This window comes from Barbus barbus (assembly GCF_936440315.1).
Source record: "Barbus barbus genome assembly, chromosome: 33".
NCBI classification, from domain to species: domain Eukaryota; kingdom Metazoa; phylum Chordata; class Actinopteri; order Cypriniformes; family Cyprinidae; genus Barbus; species Barbus barbus.
Window position 1 is genome coordinate 21,036,878 of NC_136761.1, and position 22,287 is coordinate 21,059,164.

Genomic DNA, 22,287 nt, shown 5'->3' on the forward strand with positions numbered 1-22,287 from the left:
AGTTCGCCTAAAAAATGCAAAAAAAAAAAAAAAAAAATTTTTTAATTAAATAAATAAATAAAATAATTTAATTTACTTACTTTCGTGTCATTCCAAACCTGCATTTCTTTATTCTTTAGAACACAAAAATATTTTTAAAAAATAAAAAAAATTCATAATAATAGTTTTTTTTTTTGGTCCATACCGTAAAAGTCAACTGGGTCTGATGTTGTCTGACCCCCAGCATTCTCCAAAATAATTTATTTTGTGCTCAGTAGAAAAAAAGAAAATCATACAGGTTTGGAGGGGCATGAAAGTGAGCAAATAATGACAGAATTCTTAAGTAACGAACATTGACGAGCCAGCCACAATAATTTTGTTCATGTTTTTGTTTTGGTGGCCTAATTTGTTTATGAATTATATTCCACATATGTTTTGTTTCTGGAAAAACATTTGGCATGCTGAATAAATCCTGATGGCAAATCTTCCACTTTGGTTAAAGTTAAGAAAACACAGGAATCACGACAGACTGTTTTTTTGGTAGACGGTTGTCAGTTATTTAAAATACACACAACTTTTACATCAGGGAGAGTCAGACTATTGTTCTAATTTGATTTTAAATTAGACTGTCTAACTAATTTGATTTAAAAGATGTTGCAGTTCCTAAGACAGTTACCAGCCAAGTGGTGACTAACCCAATTTTTACTTGCATTTGGCGCTCGGCGAGTGTTAATTTTGGACCCTGTTGCCATGTACCATCTCACAGCACAGCGATACAGGAATTTTGAATGCCTGTCTCTTCTCACCTCAAAATAAATACCTGAAATTCCCAGATCTGCTCTAGAAAAGTCATGGGCATCCGGCGCTGCTCCCCGAGCAGGTAGAATCTGACACACCTGTCAGCACCAGGTGTGCTTTCCCCCCGTAGCCAATCGGCTGCAGTGTCCCCATAACGTGTCACCATCTGTCACAGACGTTCAGCTCAGCCGACCATGATGGGAGCATGACGCGATCTGCATATTACAGGTCTTTTTTAAGAAATGTAGTTCCCTTCAATGCTCTCACCACCAGCTCCCTTCTCTTTTCGCCTTGTCGCTGTCAGTTCTGTCATTGCTCTACGCACACAATAGGTTTGATGCCTGCCTATATGCACGCCATGGGTGTCTCAGTGATGGTTTTATCTTGTGGAAGTGCTGAGGGCTCTGGTCTTAAGATTGTAGGATCATTAACTCTGTGACTGAGAGGAACCAAACCACAGGAATCCATATCACCAGCCTCTTGTTGCCTAGATACAGCGCTGCACTGTCTACGGGGTTATTTTAAGCCTTTTAAGGACATACGTGTGAGAGTGTATGTAGCCCGTATGTGAACCCAGCCGCAGCGTCAGCTTCCTATGCGTATAAAATCAGTTCCATGTTGGTGTAGTATTCCACCGGCGCCACACCACCCCAGATGAGTGAGAATGATGCTAAGGAGAGACGTCTTCCCCGCTGGCCCTGTTCTCTGTGTGCATCATGAGCCATTTGTTCAGCCTGCTGGGAGTGTGAGCTCCTTAATGTCAAATCACCCTGCAGTCTTAAAGTGGTCCAGCTGTACTCACACTGAGTCAAGCAGGAAGCAACACTGGCTCAGATGCAGAGGGGTCAAAGGTCAAGTGCTCAAAACAGAGGCGGACAGAAGCAGAGGAGGGAATCAATATTCCTTGCTTCACTTTCCTTCGGAATCCAACTATTTTTGACTTGTTTTTCAAACTACACTGTAAATATGAATTGATATCCACAGTAGGTGGCGTGCTTCAAGAACTTTCTGTGACTGTTTACTTGCCGTCATATTTGTGCTTGTCCCTTAAATTACAGCTCAAAAAAGGTAACAAATGCACCCTTTAAAGGGATAGTTCACCCAAAACTGAAAATTAACCCATGATTTACTCTCCCTAAACCCATCCTATATGACTTTCTTCTTTTAGATTAATACAATCAGAGTTACTTTAAAAAATGGCCTGGCTCTTCCAAGCTTTATAATGAATTATGGTTGAGATTTTGAAGCATAATAAAGTGCATCCAACCATCTATAGTCCTCCACACAGCTCTGGGGGGTTAATAAAGAGCATTAATAAGTAGAAAGAGCAACTTATTTAATTCACCAAAACTTTTTGAAAACTGCTTAGAATAAAAATGAGCTCAGGGTTAAGCTGTTCTGTTGTTGGTTGCCACAACAACTGCAATAAACTGAAGGAATTCCTAGAAATGACTTGTTTTGATCACCAGCAAACCTAAAAAGAATGTCTGTGTCTGGCACTGTATGCACTGCATTCTACAAAATAGCCCTCTGAATCTTGCCACCATCCAAAGCTCTGCGACCTGTTGTCAGTGTAGTTAACCTAGGGTCACTTCATGTCATCTACACACTCATTAAACTGACAGGTGAGGCACTGCAAAATGATGGTCATTGTAACACTGTACACTCTGGGAGACACTATGGAGCCATATGTTCTTTTTTTAAGCCAGTTTCATAGGTTTATCATTACATTAAATACAGAAATTTGACTAGGAAATGTAAAACAGTTTTGTGTGAGTGAGAGACTGAAATTTAAATCATTATTCACTGATAATCTTCCCTTTTGGTGGTTGCTATTTGCTGCTACCAAATCATTTAGACCATGAACTCAAGAACTGAAACATTTAGATTTGTGAATGAATCTTTTGAACCAGTTTTGTGAACTGGATCAATTGATTCATTGAAAAGATCTGACTCAAAATAACAATTCATTGACAAACTGGATGTACATCTCTCTCGTGAATGCGCCAAAAAAAAAAAAAAACCCACTAGGACAGATTTCAAGACTTAGCAAAAGGAAGTCATATAGACTTTTATGATATGTTTATGGTAATTTAATATTTTTTGTTAATGTGAATAAAAGTTCACATTAACAGATTTTGTTTTCATTATTTGTATTACATTTGATATTAATTCTCTAAAATTTCTCAGTTTTATTATACAGTGGTTAAAATAAAGTCATATAGATTTGTAATTATGTGAAGGTGAATAAGAAATTTGTGAATTTTCATTTTTGAGTGAACTAATGCTTTAAGTAAGTGTGTAGTCCCTGTAGTGCACAGAAACAGACAATTCTGGCACAGTTGCTGCTTTCTGTGATTTATTTTGTGGTCCATCCCACCCCATAAATGAAATATTTATTCCTGTTATCTCTGCTGTGGGATCCATTGGTTCCATAAATTATAAAGTGTGCATCCTTGTTGTTGCTGTCCTTTTAATTACAGCTCATGCAACAGCTGTGTGGTGTTGCATTAAACAAAGACTGTAAAATTCGAGTGCACGCTTTTTTTTACTTTGGGTGCTATTCAAAACATAAAACAAACCTGAGTATGTCCATTAAACATTTCATAAACAATTTCCCATATAAATGTTCACAGGGGAATTACTGTATTTATGTCTCTTTGTAGAGCCAGGCAGAATTTACAGGAGGCTATAGACTTTCATAGGCCATTTTGGAGCAGGATTTTTTATTTTATTTTAAATTACTGGATAAACTTGGGCTTGTTCCGTGAAGTACTCACACAGCAAAAATCTAGATGGCTGTGAAAGCGTGCTGTTGAGTGTTTGGAGAGTTTTTGATGAGTTTGGAGGAGCTGGCCATAGTGCTGAAGTACTGAGAACACAAGAAGCAAACTGCTCTCAGCCGCAGCATAATAAGAGCAATCATGTACGCTTGTACTTTCAACTGTCATCACGTCATGGGGTCATATGATCCTTGAGAACTAATCGGTTCTTATGGGAAAGATGAGGCTGGTGTTACGTCTGCTCCAAAAAGTTGGTAGTATTTTATTTTATTTTGTGTACATGAAAATATAGTCACATTTATATTTTAGGAAAGGGGGGAGGGGGGGCTCTATTGACGAGCATAGTATTTAGGGGTCCTTGGAATTAAAAAGTTTGAAAACCGCTGCATCAGAGTGTCGTGCTATTAGCTTAGCAACAGTAGGAGCACTTTTGAGGGTGCTGGATGTTGCAGACAGTGAGGCAGTACTTTAGGTTTTGAAACAGATTGTGTATTGTTGTGTTGAAATATTGTTGGCTTTAATGGCTATTATAATAGCACATTATTTTTGAATCAGAGAGATTTTTGTTGGTGTCTAGGGAGAAAGCTGATTGGTCCCTCGGTGTTGCACACATGCATCCACCATCTTTGAATCCAATGCCAAGATCAATGTCTTCACTGATCGAACCCCATTTCCTGTCTGTGAACTGTGTGGCTCTCACTCTCCACTGTCTGGATTGTCCTGGCAGGTTTTAATGAATTCACAGCCAATAAAGTGGCATTCAGATGGTCAGAGGTGCCTGGAGATAACAGAGTGTCGATACTATAGTCCTCAAAGCTCTCAGAGCTGCTTCAGAATGATTGGCTAATGAATTAACTTACCAGAATGTCATTATTTACTCATTGCATTTCACACAAGTGTCACATTAACCAGTCCTTCTTCCAAATACATATATTAACTTACTCAATATTTCAAATTGAATGCAGTTAACTTGTTTGTCTAGTAAAAAATTAAAATCTTAAGTTCTACTAAATCTCAAAAATGTATAATTTTGATGCAACTGATTACCTCAGCTTTTTGTAATTCTGCTAACCTAATTTTGGTCATTTGTATTCTAGGACTGTCAGTTCTGCAGAAGGTTCTGGACACAGCAGCGGAGCATAACTGGCTGGTGACCTCCGTGAATGTGGAGACAATGACAGAAGCGTCCTTCCTCAAAGTGTTCCAGGACCTGGACAAAAAGAAGGAGGGCCAGATCATCATCGACTGTGAGCTGGAGAGACTCACCTCCATCCTGAAGAAGGTAATTGGCTCTCACCAGTTTTATTATAGTCATACATGCTGTCAGGTGCGCCAAATTAATGAGGAATCAATTGTTGTATCCAAATTGAGAATGTTCTTTGCTCTAAATGTACTAACCCTTGTGAAAAAGTGCACTTAAGTATACTTTTATAAAGTGTACTTATTGCAGAATAATATACTTTAAAAGAACACACATAAGTGCAGATTAAATGTTATTTTCGACGCTTAAATACATTGTATTTGTAATTACCTTCAAATGTATCACATTTTAAAGTGATATTAAATGCAATAAGATGATCTTTCGAGTAATTGTTTAAAACCACTTAAGTGGTACTTTTTAGTACATCTTTATATGTACTTTTATAATTGTTTGTAGTGTCTTTAAAATATGGTTAAAGTGTACTACTAATGTACTGACAAGCAATTAACGTTAACTCAAATATGCTTTAATGTCAGTTAACAATACACTTAAGCATGAATTAAATGTAATATTTTCGACCACCTAAATGTCACGGTACGCCCCCAGGAATGGCGTGGAAAGACGAGGTCAGGGTCCAAATGCAGGTAAGGCTTTTAATAATATAAACAAACAATGGCCAACACGGCACAACAAACACTTAAGCACGACAGATCACAAAATGGCAAGACAAGTAATGAACCCACACCAGAGTGATGGGAGAGGGGAGACTAAATAGTCAGTGGCTAATGGGGAACAGCCGTGGGTGTACTGAGTGTGATGATGCGGCAGGTGTGTGTTATATGGGAGAGGAGTCCGGGAGATGGCGGCCTCCTGTGGCGCCAGGGAGAAGTGCAGGACCCGGACTCGTGACACTACCCCTCCCTAAAGGAACGGCTTCCAGACGTTCCACCAAGCGCAAAAGTCTGGAGGGAGGTGGAACCAGGGGATGGTGAAACAGGGGGAGGGATGGCGGGCCAGGTCCATGTGAAGGCAGAGGGCCTGGAGACAGAGACCAAGCAGGAGACCGGGGCGGATTCGGAGGGTTGGACCAGGGAGACTCCAGCCGAACAGGAACCCCAGCGAACGGCCAGGGTGGGACCGGAGGGACAAACCAGGCGGGCACCGCCGCCTCGTGAGTGCTGTGAGCGGGTACCGCCGCTTCGGAAGCCTTGAGAGCGGGCATTGCCACCTCGGGAGCTTCGTGAGCGAACGCCGCGCTCTCAGGAGGAACGTGAGTGATCACAGCTGTCTCGGGAGCTTCGTGAGCGAACGCCGCGCTCTCAGGAGGAACGTGAGTGACCACAGCTGTCTCGGGAGCTTCGTGAGTGACCACAGCGGTCTCGGGAGCTTCGTGAGTGACCACAGCTGTCTCGGGAGCTTCGTGAGCGAACGCCGCGCTCTCAGGAGGAACGTGAGTGAGCACAGCTGTCTCGGGAGCTTCGTGAGTGAGCACAGCTGTCTCGGGAGCTTCGTGAGTGAGCACAGCTGTCTCGGGAGCTTCGTGAGTGAGCACAGCTGTCTCGGGAGCTTCGTGAGCGAACGCCGCGCTCTCAGGAGGAACGTGAGTGACCACAGCTGTCTCGGGAGCTTCGTGAGCGAACGCCGCGCTCTCAGGAGGAACGTGAGTGATCACAGCTGTCTCGGGAGCTTCGTGAGTGACCACAGCGGTCTCGGGAGCTTCGTGAGTGACCACAGCTGTCTCGGGAGCTTCGTGAGTGACCACAGCTGTCTCGGGAGCTTCGTGAGCGAACGCCGCGCTCTCAGGAGGAACGTGAGTGAGCACAGCTGTCTCGGGAGCTTCGTGAGTGAGCACAGCTGTCTCGGGAGCTTCGTGAGCGAACGCCGCGCTCTCGGGAGGAACGTGAGTGATCACAGCTGTCTCGGGAGGAACGTGAGTGAGCACAGCTGTCTCGGGAGGAACGTGAGTGAGCACAGCTGTCTCGGGAGGAACGTGAGTGAGCACAGCTGTCTCGGGAGGAACGTGAGTGAGCACAGCTGTCTCGGGAGGAACGTGAGTGAGCACAGCTGTCTCGGGAGGAACGTGAGTGAGCACAGCTGTCTCGGGAGGAACGTGAGTGAGCACAGCTGTCTCGGGAGCTTCGTGAGCGAACGCCGCGCTCTCAGGAGGAACGTGAGTGATCACAGCTGTCTCGGAAGCCTTGTGAGCGGGCACCGCCGCTAACTCCACCCTGAAGGTTGAGCCGCTCATCCATAGAACCAGGTTGATGTACTCCTCCAGCGACTCCTCAGGGTCCCAGAATGGCGTCAGGGACTTGAAGGGCTCGGCTAGGCCACCCCTGAAAAAGACCATAAGACAGGTCTTCTCCCTCTCCGATCGCCGAGCCAAATCGAAAAACTCCCTGGCGTACTCCTCCGTGCTCCGGACTCCCTGGCGAATGTTGAGGAGCCTCCCTGCTGGACCCATGTGTGGTGGGTTCATTCTGTCACGGTACGCCCCCAGGAATGGCGTGGAAAGACGAGGTCAGGGTCCAAATGCAGGTAAGGCTTTTAATAATATAAACAAACAATGGCCAACACGGCACAACAAACACTTAAGCACGACAGATCACAAAATGGCAAGACAAGTAATGAACCCACACCAGAGTGATGGGAGAGGGGAGACTAAATAGTCAGTGGCTAATGGGGAACAGCCGTGGGTGTACTGAGTGTGATGATGCGGCAGGTGTGTGTTATATGGGAGAGGAGTCCGGGAGATGGCGGCCTCCTGTGGCGCCAGGGAGAAGTGCAGGACCCGGACTCGTGACACTAAATGCATGTTATTTGTAATTGATTGCAAATATATTACAGTTTAAAATTACATTAAATGCAATTAGTTGAACTTTTGAGTGATATTTCTGAACCACTTAAGTGGGACTTTAGTATATTTTATATGTACTTTGAAATATGGTAAATATGTACTTCTCAATAAGCAATTAATATAAATTTAAATGACATTTAAGTATATTTTAATGTACTTCAATGTTACATATCTCTGGCAATGAAGTTGAAATTTAGTATAGGCTATTTAAAATGTTATTTAAAAAAAAAATCTCTTAATTGCCTAGTTACAATCAACACAAACACAAAATGACAACACTTTTATTGACTACCACTACATTTATTGACCAAAATCTCTAAAACAAATACACAAAAATGCTTTTTGCTTATGCACAAGAAAAACCCAACACTATACACAGCTGCAACACTTTAACTCACTTATTAGAAAGAGTCTGGAGAACAATGCAAAATCACTTACATACAAAAGTACCTAATCTCGCCATCATAGAAAACATCATTCTGTATGACGTATAAGCCCGTTTCCTCATTGGGGACCTAAAATGCCCACAAGGTCAAAATTTACTGGTATTGCTATCCTTGTGGAGTCATTTAGTCTCCATAACGTATAGGATTACTAACACACAAACACACACACACTTAATACAAAAAAAAGAAAAATCAAGAAAATTATCATTTGTACAACAAATGAGACCTCACTGTAAAACATTACCAAACTGTGTTAATGGTACCCCCGGTTTCACAGACAAGGGTTAAGACCAGCCCCAGACTAAAATGTAATTCTGAGCTGTTTCAACTAAAAGAAACTTGCACTGACTGATCTTTAAAAATATCAGTGCCTTTGTTTTGTCTCAAGATGCACACCAGTAATGTTTTTTTTCTAAGGCATGTTAATGAAAATGACTGAAATGTCCTAATTGAACTATGGTCTAATCTTGGCTTAGTCCAAGACCTGTCTGTGAAACCAGGCCATAAATTCTCAAACCTTTACTAGCACCAACATTAAACCGGACCGAAAGGTTTCTTCTAAAACGACTAACACAGCAAAGCTGCTGTCCTCTTCCTTTGGTTTGTTACCTGTAAAATATATGATGATTAGAGAGGGATCTCCAAATGCACAGGTGGGAATATATTACTTGCAAATGGAAAAGATTCAAAGCATTTAAAATCCATAGAGTTAATATAGCACTTTTAGCTTGTCATGTGTGATCAGGGTGAGCTGACTTATTTCTAACATCATGTGTTTCCACACTGTATCTCCAGTAACAAATCTGCACTGATCCTGCAAAATTAATAACTCCAGATAAGTACAAAAATATTACATATTACAACACAACCAGTAATGGAACATCTCGCTCTTCAAATGAAAAAAACAACAACATTATTTCTAGAGGTGGCTGATATATTGAATAATACTGGTGGTAATAATTGCGATTATATACATTAAACATAACAAGATAGGAACTTTGAATTGTATTTAGTAACATTAGCGTTAAATTTAATTTTAAATCGTTTAGTTAAAAATACAATATTAGATTTTCAGCAGTCAAATTTCTTGGTCCACGCACGCGATTTCCCCTCCCGAGTCCATACAGCAAGAACTGCCGCTGAAAGCCACAGGAATGGCAAGACTAAATTAAGAATAAAGAAAGCTTATATCAAGATATACTTACTTGATTCTTTATCTGCAGTACAGAAAATCTCATCTGTAATCATCCAAAATGCGGCGCTCCTCTGTCCTCGATTGACCCTAGCGCGTCGTGACTCCAGAAACATGTTGCGCAGCGGATTTTTCAAACTCTGCTATATCATAGGCTACTGAGCTGGGGACTACTTTCAGGTGCTGCGTAATATTATTGCGCCTGCTGCTTCCATGGTACGGCAGCAAAGTTCCTTGATTATTACGCCGGAATGAGAGTATAGTTCCTAGCCATATCAGCCTAGAAAATCGCAACTTTTCATTTTGCGCCGGTCTTCCTACATGATGTAACTGCAGAAGAGTCAGTCTTTAAATAGGAAAATTATCTAAACTCTTTGGTCATTTTTGAGCGAGATGTTAATGGTATAATCCGATTCAATGATCTATGCTAAGCTAAGCTAAAAGTGCTACCACCAGACCCGGAGATCGGCTGAATGGATTCAAAAACGGTAAAACTCAACTGTTTAACTCTTGGGGAGTTATAAAATGAGCCTATTTCCAAGACAAAAGTGGAGTGTTCCTTTAAGTGAGAACAACAGAATGATATTTAAAGTATTCTGTACACAGATGTAAAGTACAGTAATATTACATACAAATACTCTCATGAATGACACTGTATGTCAAATATTATGTCAAAAAATTCGACTTCACAGAGTTCATAGCGCAAGAGCTGGTGATGAAAATCTCAACAATAAGTTTTATTGGAATATACTGTATAAGAAAGTGCATTTTAGTTTAGAAGAAAAATACATTTCAAGTGCATTAATGCACATAGACTAAATACATTTAACATACATTAACAAATGTAATTTTTAAGAACACACTTAAGTTGAAATTAAAATCAATTATTTTACATGTGCTTTAGTATATTGATAAACATATCAAAATAAGTGTACTTATCTAAAACACAATAAAATCACAATTATGTAAAATGTATGTTTAAGTAATACTTAATTAGACATTATTATAAAGTGCATTTTTAAAAAGTGCACTTAAGTACGTTAACACCTATTGTCATTAAAGTGTACTCTGTTTAAGAAAAATATGTCTTTCGATCAAGACAAACAGCTAGTCACAAACAGTCATCTTTAATGCTGCTAATAACCATGCCATTATGAATATGTATATCATCAGTAATCATCTAAAGGCTCAGGTGACCCAACTTAAAATGTAATTCAGACCTGGAATGCTCGGATGAAGCCTGTGGCCACTCGAATCAGATGGAGTGGCCTATGCAGCAGGCCCCAAGATGCTCTCTTTCTCTGTCTCAAAAAGTGTCAAGGACGGAGCAGATAAATAACACTGGGCTGACATTTGGGATTGGCAGCGGAGCCATAGTGACGTGTCACTTTCTCTGTCACCTCTCTCTGCTGCCTGGAGGAGGAGCAAGTGTCCTGTTACTGTAATTAATGAGAGTGTGCCTTTTCTTCCCTTTCTCTCCTTTCCTCTATTTCATGACTCAAACAGAAGACCCTCGACAGGCCATGTTGTGTTATTGATAGCACAGTGCCCATAGTTAAGGCTGTTGCATCATTTGGTGGCAATTTGCACAGCATGCCTAGACAAATTTTTCCTCTCTGAAAGCAATCATCCATCACCATGCGTCCACCAATCATACCGTAAAACAACATTGGTGTAATTTTCCCCCACTTTGATTCACATTCTTTCACTAACATCAGGGGCCAGAGGGTTTAATTGAGGAAAAACTCTGCGCATGTTTTTCATCACTCTCTAAGCATGCAAGATGTTCTGTGGAACATTTTAGGAGGTATATTTTAAAGACTCCAGAAATGTTAATGTTTCTTTTGAAAAAGAAAGTTACAACATGACATCCCTAGTAAAATTAATATATTTAAAATACATTTATTATACTAAGTGTAGTTCAAATCTGTTCTGACATATCGCTGGAAACTTACTAATATAAAAATTATAATTAAACTTTATTTGGAGTACTACTTGTGCACAATGCACACTTCTTAATATTAAGCCTAAAATGTGTTTTGATGAGGATTGTATGATTTTTTAATAATATTAGTCTTTAGATGCAGGATATTCAAAATGTACCTGAAGTAAACTTGCAATAGTTCCATTTTAACACAATCAAATATACTTAAGTATATCTTTAGTTGGACTTCAGCACTACTTCCATGCAATTAAAGTGCTTTAAGTTCAAAACTAGTTGCTCCAGTTTAGCATATTGTAAGTACACCAGTTTAGTATACCAAAAGTGCAAATGCAGAGTATTTTTATTAAGCACATGTATTTGTAGCATACTTACAGTAGCAATGTATTTCAAATACATTTAGTATATTTGTATTTCACTAGGGATATCAAAGGGCTTGTCTTTTTTTTCAGAAAGTCAACATATATATTGTGGCAGGAGGAGCAAACAACAGACACAGTGGGTGTGGCGTCAGGCGTCGGAGAGGCTTTTATTAAACAAAATAATAAAATAAATTGTCCAAAGGGGGTTAAAGTGTCCAAAAATAAACAGGGGGGTCTGGTGTCCTCGTCGTGCTGCGGGGTTTGTGAAGGAGGGCAGTGTTCTGAAAGGAAGGGTCCAGGCAAGAGGCGGAGTCCGGTGGTCGCACGCGCTCCCCTCTCAGGACAGGGGCGCGAGGGGCGGCGGCTTCTTCTAGCGGCTTCGTCCTCCTTCTGCCCCCGGCGCATCCGGGGGTTATACGGCCCAGCATCCTGGCCTTCCTGGACCCACGAGGACACCAGCGTGCATGCACGGGGAAGAGACTGGTCTCTCGAGGAGAGGCGCGCTTGGCATTTGAACAGCGGCGGTGATGAGGATGTATTCAGATCAGGTGCGCCTCATCACACGCCGCCAGGCCTTCAGCGCACCCTCCTCTCTCACACACCCACTCCCGTCGGGAGCCTGGTGAAGGGCGGCGAATACGGGACGGGGTGGTGATGATAATAAGGGAGGAGGCAGCCAACTCGTCACAATATATATATATATGTATATACAGTGTATATATATATATATATATATTTATATACATTGCATTAAAGCTAAAATTAAATTAAATATAAATATTACATGAAAAACTTAAAATAACACCAGTGGCCATTAGTTTGTCACAGCCCAGGAAGTCTATGATTTGCTTCTTGCTTCTTCTAATCGGTGGCATGTGGTATCACAAAGAGCGCACAGTTTCATTTCTAGAGTGCTTTTTATTGGAAAAAATGTGTATATACCCTTTGCAAGAGATGAAGTCATCATTATTTTTGGTCTTCTTTCCAGAATGTGCTTCTGCTTCAAGTTTTTTTTGTCAGCTTTTTGGAATATACTTTCATATAAATTGGCTCAAAGCTTTTACAGAAATGGACTAAAAGCCACAAAATAAATTTGATTTCATTCCTGTTTTCTGCGTTAAGGGAACAGCACCCAAAAATTCTGTCATCATTTACACACCCACATGTTGTTTATTTCTTCAGTGAAACATAAAAGAAAATATTTTGAAAAGGGTTGGTAAGGTTGGTGTTTTCCATGAAAACCTGAGAAATTTCTTTAAATGTTTTTTTTTTTGACAGAAGAAAGGTTATACAGGTTCGGAACGGCATGACAGCGAGTTTTCATTTTTGGGTGAACTATGTCTTTAATGTTGATTTCAGCATTGAAATACACAAGAAGACCAGACAGGGTCCTTTTCAGTAGTGTTCCCTGCCCTGGGCTGGCCTGCCGGATGAAATCTGGGGTCACCATTAATAACTAATGCTACTGTCTGTCATGGCCACAAGCTATCACTGTCAGCTTTCACAACTTCAGTTTGCAAAGAAGTGTGTGAGAGAGCGAATAGCTACTTACATGCATACATTTTTGTCACAGAAGTATGCCTTCGTGATTGTTAAGAACTCGGTTACTCCTGCACTTCTCTAGCATGCAGAGGATTTTCTTTAATTGAAGCCATTGAACAGCATAACAGTTTGATGGTGTCAAAGTCTATGGTACCCACTGACACTGCACACTACGCACTCGCGTACATCCACACAGGTTTAAGGTGTGACCCTCGGTCAGTGTAGTGTACCAAACAGAACTGAGAGCACTGCTAATGTGTTCCTCCCCCGTCAGCGTATGACTCATTGTTTTTCACCACTGTTGTACTCTCCATGCCTGCAGAGGCTTTGTTATCTCTATAGCCACACAAAAGAAAACCTGCATCATAAATCTTCATTCCTCTCCTCTTTGTAACATCTTTATTCTGAAACACACTAAAACTCAATGTAAAGATGAAAGCCCAGGAATGTAGTCATTTTACAGCGATTCATTGGTGGGTGTATAGAAAATGTGCCATTGTTGTTATGATTATTTCAATGTTACATATTTATGCACTTGGTAGATGCTTTTATCTAAAGTGACTTGCATTCATGTATTGACACCATTTAATTTATTTGAAACCATTACTTTAGTGTAGACTGTTTGAAGTTTGAAAACTTTGTATATTAGGAAAATTTCTATAGCATTTTTCACAAATCATATTGTGCAGCTTTACAAAAAACCAGGATGTTAATGTTTTGAATATCTTAATGTCTTCATGCATTATTGTCGCGTTTAGCAGATTAGAGCTGGGCAATAATGAAATTTACATTTTGTGACAATCATTATATTATATTATATTATACAAATGTTATTATTTTTTAATTTATGTATTTTTTTTATTTCATTTTTATATTATTATTATTTTTATTGTGCTTCAGTAATCATTTGAATATACATGGGTTTTCCCAAAGACAGTGCATCAATTTTTCACCAACCTTGACAAGTCTTCCTTGCCCCATACCCTTACTTTTGCCAGTAGTCAAGAAGAAAAAGGAAAAATAAAAATACTTGCACATTGACACACATTAATACACATTATGGCTGCTGTGAAAGAAATTTTTTTTTTTGTAATCATGCACAATAATACAGCAAATATTACATTACAGTGTGATTTATATGATTTATTTGCAAAGATAAGGCTTTATAATGCTGTGTACACCACAATTAGCACTAACTGCTATAATTTTTCGCCTTCGTTTGTTGGTCTGTTTCAGATCATCGAGTTGGGGAAGAACGTGAAGAGCTACCACTACATCATAGCAAACCTGGTAAGCTAAAAACACACCACTCGTTTCAGCACCAGAGATCTCATGACTAATGCTCAGCATGAGGCTTTCAAATGTCACTGCTACTCTTGATATTACAGGTGATTTGCATATTTTCACTACTGACCAATCGCAAGAAACTGCTCGCTATGACTAACAGATGAGATGTTATATAAATGTTGCCTGGAGAACTGCTCCGTGAATATGAAAAACTACACATGATTTTTGCCGTCCTTGTCTGTAGGTGCGCTCAACATATGAGAATGGAAGGTTAAATTGATTTAAACTGAAATGATGATAATTGCAGCATTAATATGCTGTGGTGTGCTCCTGGATGGCACACTGCTGAGGATTTTAAATTAAACTGGTCTGGCCAGTTTGTTAGATGTAATTGTAAATGATAAATGATAAAGGTTGCAAAGCAATAAAGAACGATTTGCAACTGCCAGCTATTTCCGTAATGGCCAAATTTTAAGAAGTGAGCAAAGTACTCCCGGTGTCCTATTTACACTGTGTTTGTATGTGTGGATGTGAAAGTGTGAATGAGTGTGTGTGTGTGTGTGTGTGTGTGTGTGTGTGACGTTTCTATCTGAGTGGATGCTCATATAAGCTCCCCCACCGTGTCCAAGCCTTTTGGGTGAAGGCTAGTTTCTATAGTAAAATCACCAACTCACTGCACCACATTTACAGTTGGGGACACAGAGTTGAAAAAGATACAACTCCATCCACTCAGTGGAGAGATATGGATACCTGCTACAGGTACTGTACATCACAGAGGAGAGACTAGGATGGGGAACTAATGATTTTAAAATATAACACAATCTTTCAACAATCCAGATTTATTCTTAAAATCCCAAAGATTGATTGTTTACTCTAAGGCTCCAGATGCATGGCTCCAGTTTTTTGGTTTTTAAAATAATTGTTTTCATAATATACACAGTAATGACATTCCCTGTATCAGTGTTTCTTAGATGACACTGCCATCTTTAGCACCTTGGCAAAATGTGTGTGATTATGCAGTCTGGATTGAACAAGATACAATTAAACTGCAAAATAATAAACTAACAAAATGTCTTTCTATTGAGTCTCTGTGAGCTGCATGCAAAATAAATATTTTTGTGTACTGCACTAGTTTGATTAACCCAAAAATGACTGGTGGGTTAAGGTGTGGTGTGCAAAAAAAGTCTACTGTAGAGATTTATAAAGCACAGCTCACACAGAAACCACTTTCAAACCAAGCAGCCTTCTGTTGGTCAATGCTGAAATTTCACATGACCAACTTCAACATGACTAAAATCTGCATAGGGAACTTTTTTCCTATAAGATTCTTATAGGAATGACTGGATTTCACCCACAAAATTTCTTTACCTTTATGTCCCTTTTTTCTTCAAAATCATATATATGACCAGTATAGCCCGATTTATAAATAACTGTTATGACCGTATTTAAAAAAAAAAGAAGTAACAAATAGGTTTGAATCATTCTAAAACTGTATAATTACTGAGAGAATATCCTTCATATGTAACATATGTAACTGACATTATAACTGAAATGAAATTGGAATCTGTGGAATCTTGTGTTTCCACGTGCTCCCTGTGTTTCTCTGCCCATATTTGGTCTTCCCGTTCCTGTCCTCGTTTCATGTCATGATTAGTTTATTTGTCCCCAGCCCTGTTCTATTAATTATCTAGTTTAGTCTCCGCTTCTTAAGCCCTGTGTTTCCCTGCCTCTGTGTCCAGTCTGATCGTCATTCTGTGTACTTCTGTGTCTCCAGCGATCCCTGAGTTTTGTTAAATAAAGTCTAAGTATTTTGAAGGACACTTCCTCGCCTCCTCGTTCCCTTCGCCAGAGTGTGTTGTGACACATATCTGTTGAGAGAAAGATAGAAAGGCAATTTCACTTTAAATGCTGAACAAGAAATCAGGCTGAAAAAAAAAATTGTTAACCAGTTGGTTAAAACTGGTTTTAAACAAGAGGAAAAAAGGAGCTTCCTCTTTTTTTTTTGCAGTATTGGGGAAATTTCCTGGTGACAACCATGAACACAGTGGTTGTCATATTGCATGTTAAGACGACACATCCCTCAAATCTTACATTCTGACTTGAGAATCTTCCCAAGTCTTGTGCTTGACTGTTGTGATTTGAGAACTTGTTATCAGAATACAGGTGTCCAAAATCTGGCATTCCTTAAATCATTCACATGGTTTACAGTGAGTTTGTGTAGGATCAGATGGGCAGAAGCCCTCGCTGTAGATCTAGAGTGGGAGGACCGCCTACGCCTGAAATCGAGAATAATCAGACTGAGCCGAGAGAACAAGACTGGCAAATACTGACAAAATCCATCAAAAATCTGCGATCAATTACATCAGCCACATACAACTGACGGACATCATCAGTGCTGCCCTGTTCCAAGAAACAGGATGTCACTGTTGCTATGAGAGCAGATCGTCGACAAGAGAGGGAATGCCAAAAGACGTGCTGCCTACCAAAAAAAAACAAGAAAGACACGGCCAATCATGAGAGAGCTGTGGCAGTGCTTCAGAAAGCTCACTGTTGTAATCAGAGACATCTGAATTGACTCCTGGCCCCATTTCTCATCCATCTTTCAATTGGTTGTAGACTCCTACCCCCGGTTTCACAGACTAGTCCTAGACTAAAATGTAAATCTTAGCTGTTTCAAATGAAATAAACTTGCACTGACTGATCTTAAAATATATCAGTGACTTTCTTTTGTCTCAAGATGCGCCCCAGTAATGTTTTTTTCTAAGCATGTTTATAAAAATTACTTAAATGTCCTAATTGAACTATGGCCTAATGCTGGCTTAGTCTAAGCCCTGTCTGTGAAACCGGGCCCTAGTGTGTTTATCCAGGCAGACGGGTCACATGCTGCACTGTTTACCATGTTACCTTATCTGTGCTCTCCAACAACTCAAATCCAAATTCAATAACTATTGCTTTGGCAAGAATCACTATTACTTGTACTAACTCCAGTTAAATCCAGGGAACCTAATAGAAACCACTAGCAACTTTAGCAACTACCTAAAATACTATAGCATCCCTCTAAAATGGCTAAGAAAACCTTAATAATTACATATCAATAGCTATGTTTGGAGACTAACTGAAATAAATCTTATATTTTTATTTTATTTCAGCTTTAAGTTACCAAAAATATATAACATGTCCAAAAATGGATAATTTATGCTTCTGACATGAGAGTTTCTGACAGTTTCTTAGTGTCTCCATGAGCGTTTTGTTTCTTTCAATCAGCGAAAACTTCTTTCTGCAAACTGCTTGACTTTGTTTTCTCCTTTAATTTAGCATAAAAACTCTTTTGTTTGGTGAATGAGCTCTTGATTGCGTCCAAAGACAAGGCAGTCATCTTGACTGAGGGAAGAATGTGGCGTGTTTCAGACTTGAGAGCTTGTGATGACATGCATCCCAGTTGTGTGCTCAGTAACAGCCCTGCATAATATGTGCAGTGATGCAGACAGCCTGCGTATCTCTGATTGCCTTGTTCACTCTCACCGTAGAGAGTGATGAGGCTGTGAAACAAGGTTGTGTGACGCTTTAGCCCCGAGGCCAGCCGTGTGATAGCGTTTCCCTCCAAGAATTGATTTGACATTACAGGAGAATATTAGCTATCCCTGTGGAATGGTAGGTTACAATAGAGAGACTATTATATTGGTCAGGGGATTCCACACATATATTTGAAGTTAGGAAACAAGTTTAAAAGTAAACAAACATACATACATATAAATCAATCAGTCAATCAATCAATAAACAAATAATTTTAAGGACAAAATATGAAAATATACACAACCATCACAAAGTTTGGGGCCAGTAATGTTTTTGAAAGAAGTTTTGTTTGCTTACCAAAGCTGCAGTTTTTACAGTTTAAAATAACTGTTTTCTTTTTTAATGTATTTTAAAATGTACTTTATTTCTGTGATGAACTTTCAGCATCATTACTCCAGTTTTCAGTGTCACATGATCCTTCAGATATTATTCTAAAACGCTAATTTGCTACTCAAGAAAATTTCTTGTTATAAATGTTGAAATCTGTTGTGTTACTTAATAATTTTATGGAGACTTTTTTATGATTTTTTTGATTAATAGAAAGTTCGAAAGATTAAAAAAAAATTCTAACATTCCGTGAAAGTCTTTACTATGACTTTTTATCAATTTAATGCATCCTTGCTGAATAAAAATATTAATTTTTAATAAAATAATAGTAAAAAGCTTACTGACTCCAGATGTTTAATTGGCAGTTCATATTTGCCTTTAGATTTTATATTTTATTTTAAGGGGATCATTATATTTTGGCTGACAGCCCTGCCCTCTCTCTATTTAAATTAGCAGGCAACCAATATAGGTCAGCTTTGGCATATGGGACATATTTGCGGTGCGGTATTTGATTTTTGTCTGTCAGTGAGGATGTCAGAACATGATATGATTGATTGCCCAGTCGACACTGTCAAATGTGACAAATGTCTCAAGATTTATATCCTACAGTCTGACATAAAAAACACTGATGTTGCACGATCTGCCGTGTGTACTGTACAATCATACACTTCTGACAAGCAACAAAAGGACAAAAACTCCCCTGAGTTTGAGTATGTGTGTGAGAGGGTGTGAGAGGGTATTTGAGGTAAGATACAAGTGTGAGGTCATGTTAGCAGCGCAGTGAATCTTGTCCCCTGCCCTACGGAGCAGATGTTCCCAGGGAACACATGGACACCTTACTGCTCCTGGGGGACAAAGCGTGTTAAGAGATAAAAGATCACCACACTTAGAGCCTGACAAGGGCTATTACACTCAAAACTGAGTCAAACATACACACCAACATATTTTGATGTTGAACTGAGCACAAATAAATCTTTTGTATCCACACATTTGTATTGAGCTGATACAAATAAATAAATGGTTGAAGAAACGTTCCCAGTAATAAAGCAGGTTAGAATCAATTCAGTATGAGCTCAGGTACGGAGAGAGTGTGTGGGCTGCTCTGGGGCAGCTTACCTCAGCTGATTGGATTGTGGGAAAAGGCCTTGAATTACTAAATAGAGCCTGTGGGATCAAAGGCAGACCTCCGGCAAACTCTCAATATGTGCCACAGTTTTTTTTACTCCAAATTCCTATTCACAGTTCCTGCATTTTCCAGCACCACATCGGATAACAACCAAGCTTTCTTGGATAACCGGCCTCAGTGGATGAGAGGGATTAGCCTTTTTCATTAAGTGATTGACCCAACCATTCTTTCCATTATAGTTTTAAACCCTGCATTACATATGACGGCACTCCACAGGCCCGGCCTCCTGCTCTCTTGCTGCACCTGAGCATTAATGCGAAAATGACTCCCTCTGCTGCGAATTCAACCTCCATTTCCTGTCGAAGTCTTACATTAGATTTTTTTTAACAATTGCAGGGGATTTGTCATTGTATTTTATCTCAAATTGGTCTCCCTTTTCAATTTAGTCAATGGCTTGTCGTTAATGATTGACATTTGGTTGAAATTGGATTTCTTCTCACTTTCATGACCATGGAGAACTTTTGCTTTTTACTGTGTTTAAATCACAGCTTGTTCTCTTTGCCCCTTTAGGGGTTTCTGGACATTGACCTGACAGAGTTTAAGAAGGGTGAGGCGAATGTAACAGGCTTTCAGCTGGTGAACTACGCAGACCCTAACATCAGTAGGATAGTGCATCAGTGGATGGACTTTGACAACAAAGACGCCAAAGCTCCCAAGCGAAGACTGAAGGTGAGCCGCAAAAACTGACTACATTTAAATCATCCACAGTGTTAAGAACTGATTCTGCCTTGACAGATAAAGAATAAAAACAAAGCAACAGCATGTAATTAAGTTGTATAATGAAACACTGGCACAGTTCTAGAGAGCACAATTGCATTACATCAAAATCTGATGACAAAATACAAAAGGCTTTTGATTCTTCTCTCTAAGACATTTAGTTGAACAGTCAATTTAAAGCTGCAGTCCATAACTTTTTTTGGTTAAAAATTATCCAAAATCAATATTTGAGCAAGTACGTAACCAGCCAGTGTTCAAAACTATCACCTTACTTTAGCACGATTCACAACGGTTAGCTTATAATAATATTTTCTAATTGGGTGGTACAGTTAGGTTTTCGCGGGAAATTCGAACATGGCACTGCGTCATTATGTCACTTCTGTAAACATAAAGAAGTTGTCCCGGCTAAGATCCTGCAGGTGGCAGATCGTTTATAGCCTTTTCTCACAGCAGCTAGAATAATTAAATGTATAATTTTGATGGCGAATTGTAATCCAGAAAGGATTATGTGTTTATGAAACACATGTGACTGAAATTAAATTATATTCCAGTTTTAAATGTGCTTCTGATTACAGATAGCCTGGGAATACACAAGATTTGTATTTTAAAGAAAACCAGTTCGAAGGGAGCATAGTTTACTGTAGTGAGGGGGGCGGGGCCGAGAGCCGTGGGAGTGGAACGAGGCCGGTGGAGTTAATGATAATGAGCGACACCTGCACCACTCACCGGTCTCGAGTCCCACGGAGGAGCTTCCGGAAGGATAAAAGGAGGAGTGACGACAGTGGAAGACGAGAGAGGACCAGGCCTGGACTTTATTTTGTGTTTTGTGTGCGGCAGTCGTCCGTGAGGGGCTGCCACTTTACTTTTGTGTTTGTTTATTTTTTGGTATTAAATTCTTTAAATGTTTGCCGGTTCCCGCCTCCTCCTTCCCGTTCTACGAACTGTGTTACATTTACTTTTTGGGTTAAAATAATTTCTTAAAATGAAATTTGAATGGCATGACAATTAGATTAGACTGTACAGAAATTGAAATCTACACGTTAATACACACTATACTCATAGTCATGCAATGCTTATGTTGTTAACATTAATAAATTGAGAATAAAGTATAACAATAATAATAATTTGCAAGGTTTAATGTGATATGAGTTAACCGATCTTTAGATTTAATCACCATTGGTAGCAACATTTATGGTAATGCTTTTTTCCCCAGTTGGTCAGAACAAACGTGGCAGACTTGTTACTTGTTCAGATGGCAATAAACAGTGAAAATTCTTATTTAGTCATATAGTCATAGTCATATATTCCAAGACGTAGGCTAGAATCTGTGATCGCGAAGTAAAGTAAATATCCACACCGGTGCGGTGACTGACTGCCACACATACTCTTCAAAACATTACTGTAGATTTATCCACTCTGGAGCCGTGCCGACTAATAACCCCAGGCAAGGAAGATAATTCCGCAAGCAGCTGCAATTCCAGGTTTTCAAACAGAGATGGCGACAAAGAGGCAAAACTTACGGATTGAAGCTTTAAACAGATTTTAACACAAAATTATTTTATAAAATATTATATGTAATTATCATTTATATCATATTTAAATATATAAATATACTTCTCATATGTCTCTCTGCATTCTTGTTGCATTCTTTGTGCAGTACACTGGAGCTCTCACATATGATGGAGTCAAAGTCATGTCCACAGCCTTCCAGAACCTCCGCAGGCAGAGGATAGATATATCTCGCCGTGGAAATGCTGGAGAATGTCTGGCCAACCCACCAGCACCTTGGGGCCAAGGCATCGATATTCAGAGAGCACTTCAGCAGGTATCTCACGCTGTAGGGTCTGCACACAGACATATTTCTGAACAAGCACAGTGTTCACAAACATAAACTTTCCTATCTGTAAGACTGACAAAGGCTCTGATTTATTCTGAATGTACAAAATGAAACCCCAATAAGCAAATTACATCTTTATCTCATAAAGTTCACATTGATTCACCAAAGAGACCATCACAATCAAATGTGACACTATAGATAATAAACAAACCCAGTTGGTGATAAACATTTATGCTGGTCATAACAGCACATGATAAG

The 22,287-nt window shown here is 39.6% G+C and overlaps 1 protein-coding gene across 1 annotated transcript in view; it reads left to right on the top strand.

The window, feature by feature from the left end:
* The window catches only part of LOC306853003 (glutamate receptor 1-like), a 70,469-nt gene that overhangs the window by 16,617 nt on the left and 31,565 nt on the right, over nucleotides 1–22,287 (top strand). Inside the window, exons 4-7 of the mRNA XM_079390145.1 lie at nucleotides 4,658–4,842; nucleotides 14,339–14,392; nucleotides 19,986–20,144; nucleotides 21,850–22,017. Coding sequence (XP_079246271.1) covers nucleotides 4,658–4,842; nucleotides 14,339–14,392; nucleotides 19,986–20,144; nucleotides 21,850–22,017 — 566 coding nt within the window. The remainder of the gene's footprint in view (nucleotides 1–4,657; nucleotides 4,843–14,338; nucleotides 14,393–19,985; nucleotides 20,145–21,849; nucleotides 22,018–22,287) is intronic.